This window comes from Pseudophryne corroboree, chromosome 2 (assembly GCF_028390025.1).
Source record: "Pseudophryne corroboree isolate aPseCor3 chromosome 2, aPseCor3.hap2, whole genome shotgun sequence".
Lineage (NCBI taxonomy): Eukaryota > Metazoa > Chordata > Amphibia > Anura > Myobatrachidae > Pseudophryne > Pseudophryne corroboree.
Genome location: NC_086445.1, coordinates 804,142,896 through 804,160,187, shown reverse-complemented (window position 1 = coordinate 804,160,187; position 17,292 = coordinate 804,142,896). Strand labels below are relative to the sequence as shown.

Here is a 17,292-nt window from a genome sequence, read left to right as displayed (position 1 = left end):
TAGCACAACATAAAGAACCAGGAAGTAAAGCTTTAGGCAGCAATGCCTTGCCTTCATTGGAACTACAAATCCCAGCATAAACTTCTTCAGTAAATAGTACAGATTTAGATTTTGTTCCCATATTTCATCGTTTCAAATATATAGTACGATTTTTCTATTAAATTATTAAAACGTTAAAACTAAAAAGGCTAAAGGTATACCTGCAGCTATTTGCTGTTAAATGTTCATGGATTGATTTCCAATAAATTGCAATGCTTTTTATTGTGTTTAATTCATGCAAAACCATTTTCAATCGACAAAGTTAAAGGAGAAAAAAGTCTTTGAAGTTCTTTTTCCAAAACATCATAATCCATCGTTCGCAATATTAGTTGTTTAAGGATCATTGGCAGTATTGTAAATTTGAATAAAGTTGTAAAGTTACAAAAAAAAACTGCTTTCAACAAAAGCTGAGCCGTTACTAGGTAACAGGTGGAAAACAATGCGGTCTCTATGGAAGCAGCAGCTCAGTGGTTACACCGGAGTTGTTTCACTTCACAGGACACTGGCAGGAACCTCTGATCATCACCATGGCTCTTCCCCTCCTGCCAGGAAACTCATTTAATAGGAATGTATGTATAAATTGTATTTGTTGCTTTGTAGTAGATTATCTAAACTATATGCAGAATTCAATTTGTGATATATGCTATTACAAACAGCACCTTTACCTACAGTTTACTTTCATTTTTTGGGGGTATAAAAAGCAGAGTTTTTTTTTTTTTTTTTTACTTTGTAACCAAGTGAAAGACAATTTTCTATTTCTTCCACTTTTATAGAATTACTTGCTTTTTTGGTCTGAAGCAGTTACTTGCTAACTGGTCTGAAGCAGAAATATTCTATGAATTTGTTTAATGTTTATAATTTTTAAATGAGTGTATTATAGAAATGTATTATGAAAGAGTTCTATTCAGAATATATAAATACTAAAATAATTATCCTTGTATCTAACTATCTATTAGGTTTATGGTAAAGTTTATGGTGAAGTCTTAAAACCCCCCACAGTTTTTAATATTTGCCATATCATCATTGGATTTTGTATGTGCATGCTCTGCAGGCTTGAGTAATACTGTACTCTGTTTATTGATATGATCATTGTATAGATTTATAAATGTGCTATCCAGCTATGACTGCTGTATTTCTCTCTGGCAACATTTTCTATCTTTAGTTCATCAGAGCAAATTCTCACTTTGAGGCTGCTGTATATAATGACTGTAAAATCATTTCTGCTGCGGGGTACACTGGACTCCACAAGTCTGGACAATGGGGTGTAGAGTAGGATCTTGATCCGAGGCACCAACAGGCTCAAAGCTTTGACTGTTCCCAGAATGCACAGCGCCGCCTCCTATATCACCCCGCCTCCCAGCACAGGAGCTCAGTTTTTCAGTTGGTGCTGCAGTAAGCAGGCACTTAACAGAGGGTCTGCTCCAAGCAGCCCTAAGAAAAGCTTTTTATGAGGTAAAAAGTGAAGACTTCAAGGGCAGCAGCAGGGGTAAATGTCTTCTGACATTCTCTGCTGCAGCTCCAGCTCTCCCCAGCGGCGCTGTACACTCCCGAGCCCTGGTTGCCGGGTACCTACAGCGGAGGCTCCGGTTTACTTCACGTTAGGCACACACGGCTGGGGCTCTCCAGGATCGCGTGGTCGCGCTTCGGGAGGTGGTAAGAGGGTCCCTCTCGCCGGACCCGGTCTTTATCGCGATCCGGCGCGGTCAGTGGGAGGCGGGCCGCGTGCACTGGCGGTGCACACTGGATACAGGCGATCCCACTAGATCACCAGGGCATGGGCGCAGGTCAGGTTTTCTCTTAAAACCGATTTTAATATCGCCCACAGTACCCGGTGGTTTTGCCAGCAAGGGGGATAAGGCTTAGACCTGAAGCCCCTACCCCAGCGCGCCATTTCTAGCAAGTGTTCCCGCCCTGGAGCTGCATCTCTGTCTTTCCTCACTCCCTGTCAGTGTCTGCGGCGCCATTACTCCTCAGCTCACTGTTCCTGGGACTGCTTGGGCAAATCCTCCTATGTAAAGCCGCCTGTTTGTCAGTGCTGTGACTTTACATGACACTTAAGTATTCTACCTGCCTTTTTAGTCAGTGTTAGTTAAGAAAGAGTGCATTTAGTCAGGGGTTTATAGTACAATTACCCTGTGATATACATCCAGTTTCTTACTGTGTAGTGTTATATCTATTGACTATATAGCTGTGTAAGCTAGTCCAGTGCAGTATTATTGTCTGTAATAACCTCTGCATTGTACAAACTGTGACTATCTGTGTGTGCATTAGATAGCTGAGTCGTGTCCATCTCGTGTCTTTCACTCAACTTGCTATCCCTATATTCTATAACCTGAGGGGGCTTGGTGCGTCAGGTGTTATTTAATATAGGATTTTCACAAAGATATACTGTATTACGTATTTTTCTCTGTGATTTAGTCACCATATCTCTCCTTTATCTCTGCTGGTGCTGACTACACTGCGCAGGGGTTTGGGTTTAGGGATATAGTGCTGCTAATAATTGTACTGTGTTACCTCATACTGCAAGTTATATCATGTCTGCTTCTGAGGGTAACGGTTCTGGGGCGGAACACACTGCTGGTGTTGCTGAAGCCACAGGCACATATGGGGAGAATATAGCAGCTGTGGGCTCTGGTTCTGGGGGCTCCTTGCACCCCAGTGGGACTGTGGCAACGGAGGCACATACTGACCCTCCGTGGGCCGCTTTTTCCACGCTTCTGCATACGCTAGTTCATAAACTAACACCCCCTATGGGACCCCCAATGCCGGTACAACCGTATGTGGTCCCTGCGGCTAACCCGCCGTGGGCGGACGATTTATCTGCTCAATTAAAGAAGTTGAACCAGTCCCTGACTACTAAAAAATCTGACCAACGCTCGCCTAAGTCCAAGAGGTCCTCTAAGCGAGCGCTCGTCTCCTCACAATCCACTGCTGTCACTGACACCTCGTCTGATGAAGACAGCACATACACTGACCCCACAGGTTCTGACTCAGATACGGCTGATGGGGATGGTAGTTCACATGTGGATGTTCCTGATCTTTTGGAGGCTATTAAATTAATTCAGCAGATTACGGATGATCCCGGGCCATCCGTTCCTCCTAAGAAACCAGATAGGTTCAAGCATCAGAAGGTGATTCAACAAGTTTTACCTCACTCTGACCACCTAGTGGATATACGTCAGGAACCCTGGCAAAGCCCGGGTACGAAGTTTGTGCCTCAAAAGAAGATGCTGGCTCGCTATCCCCTCGCGCCAGAGCTGTCTAAGAATTGGGAAACGCCTCCTCCAGTAGACTCACATGTGGCTAGGATGGTGGTTTCCTCTGCTCTACCTGTCACTACCGTAACGTCTCTAAAAGAGCCTACGGATAAACGTGTCGAGGGTTGTCTGAAAGCGATTTACACCCTCACGGGTGCTGCACAAAGGCCCACTATTGCAGCTACATGGGCGGCAGAGGCTATTGAAGCATTGGCCCTGGAGTTAGAGGCTGAAATTTCCTCTGACCATGCTAGACAATGCTTGTCATATATTGTCACAGCTTCTCGCTATATTAAAGAGGCGGCTTCTGATGCCGGTATCCTAGCAGCCAAGGCCTCTACTACGTCAGTCCTGGCTCGCAGGATATTATGGCTGAGATCCTGGTCTGTGGATCTGGACTCTAGAAAAACCCTGGAGGTACTCCCTTTCAAGGGGGATATTCTGTTTGGGGAGGACTTAAATAAGATAGTGGCTGACTTGGCTACTGCCAAAACTGCCTGTCTGCCGAATACAGCTCCTTCTGTGTCGAAGGTCAACGGCACGTCCTTTCGCCCCTTTCGTCCTTCAGGTAAAGCAAAAGGTCAGGCGTACCATAAGCAGGCCCGCACATCCAAACCTGGTAAGCCGAAGCCCAAAAGAGCCTGGGCTGCCCGTCAGTCAGCAGCCAAGACTGATAAGATTGCCGCACGATGGGGCGGGCCTCCCCCTGGGGGATCCCAGGGTGGGGGGTCGGCTTCTAGGGTATACCCAGGAATGGTTGAAGACCACTTCAGATGCCTGGGTACGGGAAGTCGTCACTCGAGGTTACGCCATAGCCTTCAAAAACCGAACCCATCATCGATTTTGCCAGACAGACGTCCCGTCGGACCAGACAAAGGCAAACACTCTGCATTTGGTGGTACAGACCCTCCTGGATACAGGAGTCGTAGTACAGTTGCCTCTTGCTCAGACGGGCTGGGGGTACTATTCTCCGCTGTTTCTAGTCCCGAAACCGAATGGGTCCTCCCGGCCCATTCTCAACCTCAAGGCACTGAACAAATTTGTGAAGGTTTCCAAGTTCCGTATGGAAACCCTTCGCTCTATAGTTCTGGCCTTGGAACCTGGGGACTACATGGTCTCCCTGGACATACAGGATGCTTACCTGCATATTCCTATAGCAGTGTCACATCAACAATACCTGAGGTTCGCTATTGGCAACCTCCATTACCAGTTTCGGGCGTTACCTTTTGGTTTAACGAGTCTTCACCAAAGTTATGGCGGTGATGACAGTGGTACTCCGCCGTCAAGGGGTCAGGATACTGCCGTATCTGGACGACTTGTTAATCCTGGCAAATTCCCCAGATCTTCTCCTGCGTCATCTGGATATGACGGTCCAGTTTCTACAAGCCCACGGGTGGCTCATCAACTGGAAGAAATCCTCCCTGGTCCCTGCTCAGAGCATGGTGCACCTGGGGGCGCTGTTGGACACTCACAACAGAGGTTGTTCTTGTCTCAGGAGAAAGTCCTGAAGATTCAGGACAGGATTCGTTGCTTCCTTTCTCGTCCGCAAGTGTCGATACATTCGGCCATGCAGGTGCTGGGCCTCATGGTGTCAGCATTCGACATGGTGGAGTATGCTCAATTCCATTCTCGCCCCCTTCAGAAGCTGATTCTAGCCAAGTGGGAAGGCCTGCCTCACCGGATCAGGTCTCACATGATCTCTTTGACTCCGGAGGTCCGTCTGTCGCTGCTCAGGTGGCTCCTGGACCGACAATTGTGCAGAGGCCGTCCCTTCTGGATATCCAACTGGGTCCTGTTGATGACAGATGCCAGTCTAAGAGGTTGGGGCGCGGTGCTGGAGCAGCACTCCTTGCAGGGTCGGTGGACCAAGGAGGAATCTCTCCTCTCGATAAACATTCTGGAATTGCGGGCGGTCTTCAATGCGTTGAACCTGCCCAGCATTTGATTCAGAACCGTCCTGTTTAAGTACAGTCGGACAACGCCACCACAGTGGCTTACATAAATCATCAAGGCGGCACTCGAAGCCGTTTGGCAATGAAGGAAGCCTCACGGATTCTACGTTGGACAGAACGCCATCTACCGGCAATATCGGCAATATTCATTCCGGGAGTCCTGAATTGGGAAGCAGACTTTCTCAGTCGTCAGGACGTGCATGCCGGCGAGTGGGGCCTCCATCCAGAAGTGTTTCAACTCCTCGTGGAAAGGTGGGGTCTTCCAGATGTGGATCTGATGGCGTCTCGACACAATCACAAGGTTCCGGTCTTCGGAGCAAGGACAAGGGATCCTCAAGCAGCATTCGTGGATGCGCTGGCAGTGCCGTGGAGGTTTCGGCTGCCGTACGTGTTCCCTCCGGTGTCACTCCTGCCCAGGGTAATTCGGAAGTTCAAGCAAGAAAAAGGAAATCTGCTTCTCATAGCTCCGGCGTGGCCCAGACGGCACTGGTTCTCAGACCTGCAAGGCCTATCGTCAGAGCGTCCACTTCTACTTCCACAACGCCCAGACCTCCTCGTTCAGGGCCCCTGTGTCTACCAGGACCTAGCCCGGCTGTCTTTGACGGCGTGGCTCTTGAAGCTTCCGTCTTAAGAGCTAAGGGTTTTTCTGAAGAGGTCATTAAAACTATGTTGCGTGCCCGGAAACCGGCCTCTGCTCGGATTTACCATCGGGTCTGGCATTCCTACTTTGTTTGGTCTAACCATTATGACGCTTCCAAGTTTATTACAGCCAAACTTTTGGCTTTTCTACAGCAGGGCCTAGATTTAGGCCTGCGTCTGGCCTCCCTCAAGGTTCATATTTCTGCCTTGTCGGTGTGGTTTCAGAGAAATATTGTGACTTTACCTGATGTTCATACTTTCACTCAGGGTGTGTTGCGTATCCAACCTCCCTATGTCCCGCATGTGGCTCCTTGGGACTTGTCGGTGGTTTTTGAGGCGTTGCAGGAGCCTCTATTTGAACCTCTTGGTTCAAGCTGACCTTAAGTGGATTTCCCTTAAGGGGGTGTTCTTGCTGGCTATTGCCTCTGCTAGAAGAGTGTCGGATTTGGGTGCCTTGTCTTGTAGTTCCCTATATCTGATTTTTTATCGTGACCGGGCGGTTCTTAGGACTCGTCCTGGATATTTACCTAAGGTGGTTTCTTCGTTCCACCTTAATCAGGAGATTGTGGTTCCAGCTTTTGTCTCTCCTGATTTGTCTCCCAAAGAGCGGTCTTTGGATGTGGTACGGGCTCTCCGTATCTATGTGAAGAGAACTGCTTCTATTCGAAAGTCTGATTCTCTCTTTGTTTTGTTTGGATTTCACAAATGTGGCTGGCCTGCTCACAAGCAGACCCTGGCCAGGTGGATTAGGTGATTGCGCATGCTTATGTGAAGGCTGGTCTGTCAGCTCCTGTTCACATTACGGCCCATTCTACTCGGTCTGTTGGACCTTCTTGGGCGGCCCAACGTGGTGCGACCCTTGATCAATTGTGCAAGGCGGCTACGTGGTCCTCCGGGAACACGTTCATAAGGTTCTATGCCTTCGATACTGCCGCTTCCCAGGATGCTTCCTTTGGACGCCGGGTTCTTGTGCCCGCTACAGTGCGTCCCCTCCCATAAGGAACTGCTTTAGGACATCCCCATTGTCCAGACTTGTGGAGCCCAGTGTAGCCCGCAGCAGAAAACGAGTTTTATGGTAAGAACTTACCCTTGTTAAAACTCTTTCTGCGAGGTACACTGGGCTCCACAAGGACGCCCACCCTGACGCACTTAGCTTCTTTGGGTTGATATGGCATTAGCCGCGACACTTCTCTTGTCGTGAGAGTGTGGTGTATGTGGCTACTAACCGTTGTCGTCTCTTTTCCTGCTACTGCATTGGGCTGGTTATATAAACTGAGCTCCTGTGCTGGGAGGCGGGGTTATAGAGGAGGCGGCGCTGTGCTTTCTGGGAACAGTCAAAGCTTTGAGCCTGTTGGTGCCTCGGATCAAGATCCTACTCTATACCCCATTGTCCAGACTTGTGGAGCCCAGTGTACCTCGCTGAAAGAGTTTTAACAAGGGTAAGTTCTTACCATAAAACTGGTTTTTACCAGGTTGTTTACATTACATTGTATGTGTTCTAGTATTACAGCTGTCAGTGGGAAACAGTGTGAATATGAGAGGTGCTAGGCAGGACCACCAAGACATCAGAAGGGCCCTAGTGCTTAAAACGGGGTGCTGCCAATTGTGGGGGCCTGTCCACGCCCACGCAGCATGCTGGGGGTGGGGTGGGGGGGCAGTACTCGGCCTCCTTGACTGATCTGGGCCCCCACGGACTCCTCAGACAGTCTCGGGCCCGTGTAATCTGTGTAACTGCCCCACTCTCTTCTCAACACTCCTGGTGGGGATGTAGTTAATTTAGCGCCTGTCGGGATCCCCGCGGTCAGGATGACGACACATGGTGCTAGGCTGTATAACACATGCTAGCAGACCCTGATAAACTGAAGTTTATTTTCTCTAAGTAATGTCTAAGGCTGGACACACACGGGCACGGTGAAAATGTACCATTTTGCACAGCTTGCTGAGCTGGACACGTCTCAAGACATGTCCAGGATTTGTGGAAGAAATAGACCACCTGTGATCGCCCACTAACCTCTATTTGTTTCATGACATTTACACTTAGATAAATGTTTACATACAAGTATAATACCTTATCTATAGTTAAGGCGTCTACTAAAATATTTCTAATTTAGATTTTGTTCTATATCTGTATTTGGTCACTATAAGCAAAACACCCAGTTAACGTTAGCTTGTAATTTGCCATGATCCAACTACGCATAAGGTTACAGATCTTTTGAAAAGTAGTCATTAAAATGTAATGCAGTCTGCCATATACTGTACATATACTAACATTCTACTCATTGTGTAAGAGGATCCATCAAAAATCCACAGAAATGTTACTATAAATGGAACAGAAATGTTAATTTATCTCTAAATTATTTTCAGGATACCACAGTTGAAAATACAAGCATACAGTATATGATATTATACTAAGGCATAGTGCCTTTTATAGCTGGGTCATGTATTCAGTTATCGCGCTAGGCGGAAAAAAATGGACTCCTCACTTATAAAATTGGGGTCCTACTCCACTTCTTCTGGGTCTCATCACATTATGAGGGTTAAAGGCAGGCAGCAGTTGGGACAGTGCTGGGGTCAGGTAGCATTTGAAGTAGAGTGGGTAAAGGGCAAGGAGGATTTGGGGTGGAGCTGATACTGAGTATTTTATCATTGGATCATACTTGCCTATTCTCCCGGATTCTGCGGGAGACACCCACTTTCTCGGGTAGTCCCCCATAGCCCTGGAAAAGTGGGCACCCCTCCCGCATTCTCCCCACTTCCTAGTGAAGTGGGCAGAACAGAGAAACCATGGTCCCGACGAAGAGAACGGAACCTGATGGCGCGATTATATGCCAATTGGGTCATTTTAGCCCTGCACCTATGTAAATATGGACCAGTTGTATCATTTTTCCCATGAGGGGGTGGTGCCTAATGACACAATTAGCCCAGCCCCACCCCCATCGCCGCCCACCTGCTTCTCCTCTCCGGGCATCTCCCAGAGAGGAGATTAGTAAAGTTGGTAAGTATGCACTGGATAGAGATGGATAGATAGATAGATAGATAGATAGATAGATAGATAGATAGATAGATAGATAGAGGGGAGAGTCAGAGAAGTAGCAGCCGTGTTGTGTAGTCGGATGATGATACTGTCACACACACGCTACTGGTATAGACACAAGCGGTGCTATTAGATAGATAGATAGATAGATAGATAGATAGATAGATAGATAGATAGATAGATAGATAGATGGGAGACTCAGGGAAGTAATAATACTTAATACTTAATAATACTTTTATTTATATAGCGCTCTTTCTCCAACAGGACTCAGGACTGAAGTAGAAGCCTGCGCTGTGTGGCCGGATGAAAAATGGACTTTAACATAAAACTTATCTTATGGAAAATCCATTTTGGCCCAGAACAGATTCAGGAATCTGGTTCCTGATTATGTAATATTTAATGAGAGGTTCAGAAACTGAGTTCCTGCTGTTTCCTGCTGAAAAAAAGCACTGTTGTCACAGACTAGTACAGAGTCCAGACACCAGCAGCACATAGGGCGGTCCCTGGCACAGATGACAACTTGGATTGGGTGCGTCCTAGTCCTGCTCTGCTGTCAGTGCACTATAGCCGCATCCCCTTCCAGCATGGCGGCACGCATGTCCTGGTAACTCCCGGGCTGTACTTGCAGCACACCGTAGGTATAGCTGCAAACCCGCCTCACTGCCCTCTCCCGATGCTGCCTGTCTGGGCCTGTGTCCTGAGGCCCATCCCAAATCACGACGTGGTGGTAACAGGGGGAGGCCTGGCCCCATGTAACCATTGTAATGCAGGTTTCGTATGCTGATGGGTACCCTCACATAGCTGTCTCACTGGAGAGAGGTAACAGGCTTGGTCAGGCTTGGGCGCCAGTTATACAGCCACGGTATAGGCTGTACCACTTAGAGCGCTAGGCAAGATTTCAATTTCAGAGCAGGGTGCTGACAGGCAGGGAGGGAAGGACTCAGGCAGTGATTGGATGAATAGACAATGCCGGCAGTGATTGGTTGAGGAGACTCACAATGCGTCCTGCAGGACCTGCTCAGTTTTAAAAATGGGGTCTCTCTCTGCTTGTAGCACGTAATATATATTTCTCTGACGTCCTAGTGGATGCTGGGGACTCCGTAAGGACCATGGGGAATAGCGGCTCCGCAGGAGACTGGGCACAAAAGTAAAGCTTTAGAACTACCTGGTGTGCACTGGCTCCTCCCCCTATGACCCTCCTCCAAGCCTCAGTTAGATTTTTGTGCCCGAACGAGAAGGGTGCACACTAGGTGGCTCTCCTGAGCTGCTTAGTGAAAAGTTTAGTTTTAGGTTTTTTAGGTTCAGTGAGACCTGCTGGCAACAGGCTCACTGCATCGAGGGACTAAGGGGAGAAGAAGCGAACTCACCTGCGTGCAGAGTGGATTGGGCTTCTTAGGCTACTGGACATTAGCTCCAGAGGGACCGATCACAGGCCCAGCCATGGATAGGTCCCAGAGCCGCGCCGCCGGCCCCCTTACAGAGCCAGAAGACAGAAGAGGTCCGGAAAATCGGCGGCAGAAGACGTCCTGTCTTCAACAAGGTAGCGCACAGCACTGCAGCTGTGCGCCATTGCTCTCAGCACACTTCACACTCCGGTCACTGAGGGTGCAGGGCGCTGGGGGGGGGCGCCCTGAGACGCAATAAAAACACCTTGGATGGCAAATAAATGCATCACATATAGCTCCTGGGCTATATGGATGAATTTAACCCCTGCCAGAATACACAGAAAAACGGGAGATAAGGCAGCCGAAAAGGGGGCGGAGCCTATCTCTTCAGCACACTGGCGCCATTTTCCCTCACAGCTCCGTTGGAGGGAAGCTCCCTGGCTCTCCCCTGCAGTCACTACACTACAGAAAGGGTTAAAAAAGAGAGGGGGGCACTAATTAGGCGCAGTATAAACAATACAGCAGCTATAAGGGGAAAAACACTTATATAAGGTTATCCCTGTATATATATAGCGCTCTGGTGTGTGCTGGCAAACTCTCCCTCTGTCTCCCCAAAGGGCTAGTGGGGTCCTGTCCTCTATCAGAGCATTCCCTGTGTGTGTGCTGTGTGTCGGTACGTTTGTGTCGACATGTATGAGGAGAAAAATGAGGTGGAGACGGAGCAGATTGCCTGTAATAGTGATGTCACCCCCTAGGGGGTCGACACCTGAGTGTATGAACTGTTGGAAGGAATTACGTGACAGTGTCAGCTCTGTATAAAAGACAGTGGTTGACATGAGACAGCCGGCTACTCAGCTTGTGCCTGTCCAGACGTCTCATAGGCCGTCAGGGGCTCTAAAGCGCCCGTTACCTCAGATGGCAGATATAGACGCCGACACGGATACTGACTCCAGTGTCGACGGTGAAGAGACAAATGTGACTTCCAGTAGGGCCACACGTTACATGATTGAGGCAATGAAAAATGTTTTACACATTTCTGATAATACGAGTACCACCAAAAAGGGGTATTATGTTCGGTGAGGAAAAACTACCTGTAGTTTTCCTGAATCTGATAAATTAAATGAGATGTGTGATGATGCGTGGGTTTCCCCCGATAACAACTGATAATTTCTAAAATGTTATTGGCATTATATCCTTTCCCGCCAGAGGTTAGGGTGCGTTGGGAAACACCCCCTAGGGTGGATAAAGCGCTCACACGCTTGTAAGAACAAGGGCTCTACCCTCTCCTGAGATGGCCGCCCTTAAGGATCCTGCTGATAGAAAGCAGGAGGGTATCCTAAAATGTATTTACACACATACTGGTGTTATACTGCGACCAGCAATCGCCTCAGCCTGGATGTGCAGTGCTGGGTTGGCGTGGTCGGATTCCCTGACTGAAAATATTGATACCCTAGATAGGGACAGTATATTATTGCCTATAGAGCATTTAAAAGATGCATTTCTATATATGCGTGATGCACAGCGGAATATTTGCCGACTGGCATCAAGTCTAAGTGCGTTGTCCATTTCTGCCAGTAGAGGGTTATGGACACGACAGTGGTCAGGTGATGCGGATTCCAAACGGCATTTGGAAGTATTGCCTTATTAAGGGGAGGAGTTATTTGGGGTCGGTCTTTCAGACCTGGTGGCCACGGCAACAGCTGGGAAATCCACGTTTGTACCCTAGGTCGCCTCTCAACATAAGACGCCGTATTATCAGGCGCAGTCTTTTCGTGGGCAAGCGGGCAAAAGGTTCCTCATTTCTGCCCCGTGACAGAGGGAGAGGAAAAAGGCTGCAGAAATCAGCCAGTTCCCATGAACAGAAGCCCTCTCCCGCCTCTGCCAAGCCCTCAGTATGACGCTGGGGCTTTACAAGCAGAATCAGGCACGGTGGGGGCCCGTCTCAATGAATTTCAGCGCGCAGTGGGCTCACTCGCAAGTAGACCCCTGGATCCTTCAGGTGATATCTCAGGGGTACAAATTGGAATTTGAGATGTCTCCCCCTCGCCGTTTCCTAAAGTCGGCTTTACCGATGTCTCCTTCTGACAGGGAGGCAGTTTTGGAAGCCATTCACAAGCTGTATTCCCAGCAGGTGATAATCAAGGTACCCCTCCTGCAACAGGGAACGGGGTATTATTCCACACTGTTGTGGTACCGAAGCCGGACGGCTCGGTGAGACCGATTCTAAATCTAAAATCTTGAACACTTACATACGGAGGTTCAAATTCAAGATTGAGTCACTCAGAGCAGTGATTGCGAACCTGGAAGAAGGGGACTACATGATGTCTCGGGACATCAAGGATGCTTACCTTCATGTCCCAATTTACCCTTCTCACCAAGGGTACCTCAGGTTTATGGTACAGAACTGTCACTATCAGTTTCAGACGCTGCCGTATGGATAGTCCACGGCACCCCGGGTCTTTACCAAGGTAATGGCCGAAATGATGATACTCCTTCGAAGGAAGGGAATTTTAGTTATCCCTTACTTGGACGATTCCCTGATAAGGGTAAGATCCAGGGAACAGTTGGAGGTCGGTGTAGCACTATCTCAGGTAGTGTTGCGGCAGCACGATTGGATTCTCAATATTCCAAAATCGCAGCTGATTCCGACGACTCGTCGTCTGTTCCTAGGGATGATCCTGGACACAGTCCAGAAAAAGGTGTTTCTCCCGGAGGAGAAAGTCAGGGAGTTATCCGAGCTAGTCGGGAACCTCCTATAACCGAGCCAAGTCTCAGTACATCAATGAAAGGGTTCTGGGAAAAATGGTGGCTTCCTACGAAGCAATCCCATTCGGCAGATTCCACGCAAGAACTTTCCAGTGGGACCTGCTGGACAAATGGTCCGGGTCGCATCTTCAGATGCATCAGCGGATAACCCTGTCACCAAGCACAAGGGTGTCTCTCCTGTGGTGGTTGCAGAGTGCTCATCTTCTAGAGGGCCGCAGATTCGACATTCAGGACTGGGTCCTGGTGACCACGGATGCCAGCCTGCGAGGCTGGGGAGCAGTCACACAGGGAAGGAATTTCCAGAGCTTATGGTCAAGCCTGGAGACATCACTTCACATAAATATCCTGAAGCTAAGGGCCATTTACAATGCTGTAAGCTCAGCAAGACCTCTGCTTCAAGGTCACCCGGAGTTGATCCATTCGGACAACATCACGGCAGTCACCCACGTAAACAGACAGGGTGACACAAGAAGCAGGAGGGCAATGGCAGAAGCTGCAAGGATTCTTCGCTGGGCGGAAAATCATGTGATAGCACTGTCAGCAAGTGGGGACTTCACCCAGAAGTCTTCCACATGTTTATAAAACTCGACAAGTATTGCGCCGGGTCAAGGGACCCTCCGGCAATAGCTGTAGACGCTCTGGTAACACAGTGGGTGTACCAGTCAGTGTATGTGTTCCCTCCTCTGCCTCTCATACCCAAGGTACTGAGAATTATAAGATGAAGAGGAGTAAGCACTATATTCGGGCTCCGGATTGGCCAAGAAGGACTTGGTAACCGGAACTTCAAGAGATGCTCACGGAGGATCCGTGGCCTCTACCTCTAAGAAGGGACCTGCTCCAGCAAGGACCCTGTCTGTTCCAAGACTTACCGCGACTGCGTTTGACGGCATGGCGGTTGAACGCCGGATCCTGAAGGAGAAAGGCATTCCGGATGAAGTCATTCCTATCCTGATCAAAGCCAGGAAAGATATAACCGCAAAACATTATCACCGCATTTGGCGAAAATATGTTGCGTGGTGCGAGGCCAGTAAGGCCCCGACGGAGGAATTTTCAACTAGGTCGATTCCTACATTTCCTGCAAACAGGAGTGTCTATGGGCCTGAAATGGGGGTCCATTAAGGTTCAAATTTCGGCCCTGTCAATTTTCTTCCAAAAAGAACTAGCTTCAGTCCCTGAAGTTCAGACGTTTGTGAAAGGGGTACTGTAAATACAGCCTCCTTTTGTGCCTCCAGTGGCACCTTGGGATCTAAATGTAGTTTTTGGGTTCCAAAAGTCACATTGGTTTGAACCACTTAAATATGTGGAGTTAAAATATCTCACATGGAAAGTGGTCATGCTGTTGGCCCTGGCCTGGGCCAGGTGCGTGTCAGAATTGGCGGCTTTATCCTGTAAAAGCCCTCATCTGATTTTCCATTCGGACAGGGCGGAATTGAGGACTTGTCCTCAGTTTCTCCCTAAGGTGGTTTTCAGCGTTTCACCTGAATCAACCTATTGTGGTGCCTGCGGCTACTAGGGACTTGGAGGACTCCAAGTTGCTAGACGTTGTCAGGGCCCTGGAAATATAGGTTTCCAGGACGGCTGGAGTCAGAAAATCTGACTCGTTGTTTATTCTGTATGCACCCAACAAGCTGGGTGCTCCTGCTTCTAAGCAGACTATTGCTCGTTGGATTTGTAGTACAATTCAGCTTGCACATTCTGTGGCAGGCCTGCCACAGACAAAATCTGTAAAAGCCCATTCCACAAGGAAGGTGGGCTCATCTTGGGCGGCTGCCCGAGGGGTCTCGGCTTTACAACTTTGCCGAGCAGCTACTTGGTCAGGAGCAAATACGTTTGTAAAATTCTACAAATTTGATACCCTGGCTGAGGAGGACCTGGAGTTCTCTCATTTGGTGCTGCAGAGTCATCCGCACTCTCCCGCCCGTTTGGGAGCTTTGGTATAATCCCCATGGTCCTTACGGAGTCCCCAGCATCCACTAGGACGTCAGAGAAAATAAGAATTTACTTACCGATAATTCTATTTCTCATAGTCCGTAGTGGATGCTGGGCGCCCATCCCAAGTGCGGATTGTCTGCAATACTGGTACATAGTTATTGTTACCAAAAAAATCGGGTTATTACTGTAGTGAGCCATCTTTTCTAGAGGCTCCTCTGTTATCATGCTGTTAACTGGGTTTAGATCACAAGTTATATGGTGTGATTGGTGTGGCTGGTGTGAGTCTTACCCGGGATTCAAAATCCTTCCTTATTGTGTACGCTCGTCCGGGCACAGTATCCTAACTGAGGCTTGGAGGAGGGTCATAGGGGGAGGAGCCAGTGCACACCAGGTAGTTCTAAAGCTTTACTTTTGTGCCCAGTCTCCTGCGGAGCCGCTATTCCCCATGGTCCTTACGGAGTCCCCAGCATCCACTACGGACTATGAGAAATAGAATTATCGGTAAGTAAATTCTTATTATATCCTAAAATGTATTTAATCTTTTAGTTAATGCCTACAGTATGTGTTTGCCATGTGTAGAGTGACTCAGTATTAACCTTTGATGATAAACAAAATAAACTCTATTCTATGTACATCTCGTTTACCATGTAGTGGGCTTCAGAAATTGCACCTGCTTTGGATTTATTAAAGGTTATTTATTTATTAACAGTTTCTTATATAGCGCAGCAAATTCCGTTGCGCTTTACAATTGGAAATAACAATGATATAACAAAACTGGGTAATAACAAACAGTCATAGAGGTAGGAAGGCCTTGCTCGCAAGCTGACAATCTATAGGTAAATAGGCATGGATACACAAGGATAGGTGCTATCTATTGCATAGTTGTCCACCAGATTGCAAAGGTTCTTGGTGGGCTGTATGATATGATCATACAGCAATGATGAACCGGGGTCAAAAGGAAGGATGAGAAGACATGTGAGGATATGTGTGGACTATGCCTGAAGAGGTGAGTTTTCAGGGAACGCATGAAGGTTTGGATACTAGAGGAGAGTCTTATTGTGCGTGGTAGGGCATTCCACAGAGTGGGTGCAGCCCGATGAAAGTCCTGCAATCGTGAGTAAGAGCGAGTAATGAGTGTGGATGAGAGACGCAGATCTTGTGAAGAGCGAAGAGGTCGGGTTGGGAGATATTTTGAGATAAGCGAAGTGATGTACGTTGGTGTAGTTTGGTTAATGGCCTTGTGTGTGAGTAAAAGTATTTTATATTGAATACGGTAGAATACAGGTAACCAATTGAGGGACTGACAGAGTGGATCTGCAGACTATGAACATCTAGCGAGGAAGATTAGCCTTGCAGCTGCATTCAGAATGGATTGTAGTGGTGAGAGTCTCGTTTTGGGAAGACCAGTTAGGAGACTATTGCAATAATCAATGCGGGAGATAATGAGAGCATGGATTAGAGTTTTAGCAGAGTCTTGTGTAAGGTATGGTCGTATTTTAGATATGTTTTTTAGATTCATGTAACATGATTTTGAGACAGATTGAATGTGGGGAACAAAGGACAGATCAGAGTCAAGGATGACACCTAGGCAGCGAGCTTGTGGGGCAGGGTAGATTGTCGAGTTTTCAACAGTGATAGATATATCAGGTTGGTACCTACTATTGGCCGGTAGAAATATAATTAACTTTGTCTTTGAAATATTAAGTTTAAGAATATTTTAAAACAATAAGGTATTGCGCTGACTCACCGGTGGAGAAATTACTTTCTTACAATTCCCTTTCAGGGGTATTTTAATAGTTATACTGCTGCTGCTGCCCACAGTGAGGGATGTTTTGCGCCCCTCGTGATTATGATAGAAACAAAAAAACAAAAAAAGTGGGAGCGCTGCTGGAATTACTACAAAATAAAACTTTCTTTAATTGTATAATTAATACTCATTAGCGGTGTAAAAAATCAATGAACTTTTAATTATTAACAAGAAAAAACAAAGATAAAAGAAAAAAAGAAAAAATAAAATAAAAAGAAAAACAATATTAATGACACCAATAATAAAATATATTGCTGAGATGGAATACCAGATCAGAATTGTTTTGTCTAATTACCATAAAACATGTGAAAAACCTGTGCAGGTTATATTAGTATTGCACAATGCCCTCGCTTAGTAGCATAGTCCCGTAGGGTAGTTCAGATGGTTACTTGTTGCTAGCCAAAAAGAAACATAGTTTCATTTTTCATGAAGATTTAAATCATTTGATTCACTATCGTCCACATGTACCACAATGTGGCAG

At 47.4% G+C, this 17,292-nt stretch overlaps 1 protein-coding gene across 1 annotated transcript in view; it reads left to right on the top strand.

Moving 5' to 3' along the window:
- Positions 1-473: 473 nt before the first annotated feature.
- The window catches only part of EFHC2 (EF-hand domain containing 2), a 232,677-nt gene continuing 215,858 nt past the window's right edge, over positions 474-17,292 (top strand). The window contains exon 1 of the mRNA XM_063955627.1: positions 474-608. Within this exon, the coding sequence (XP_063811697.1) occupies positions 567-608 (42 nt within the window). The 5' untranslated portion in view covers positions 474-566. The remainder of the gene's footprint in view (positions 609-17,292) is intronic.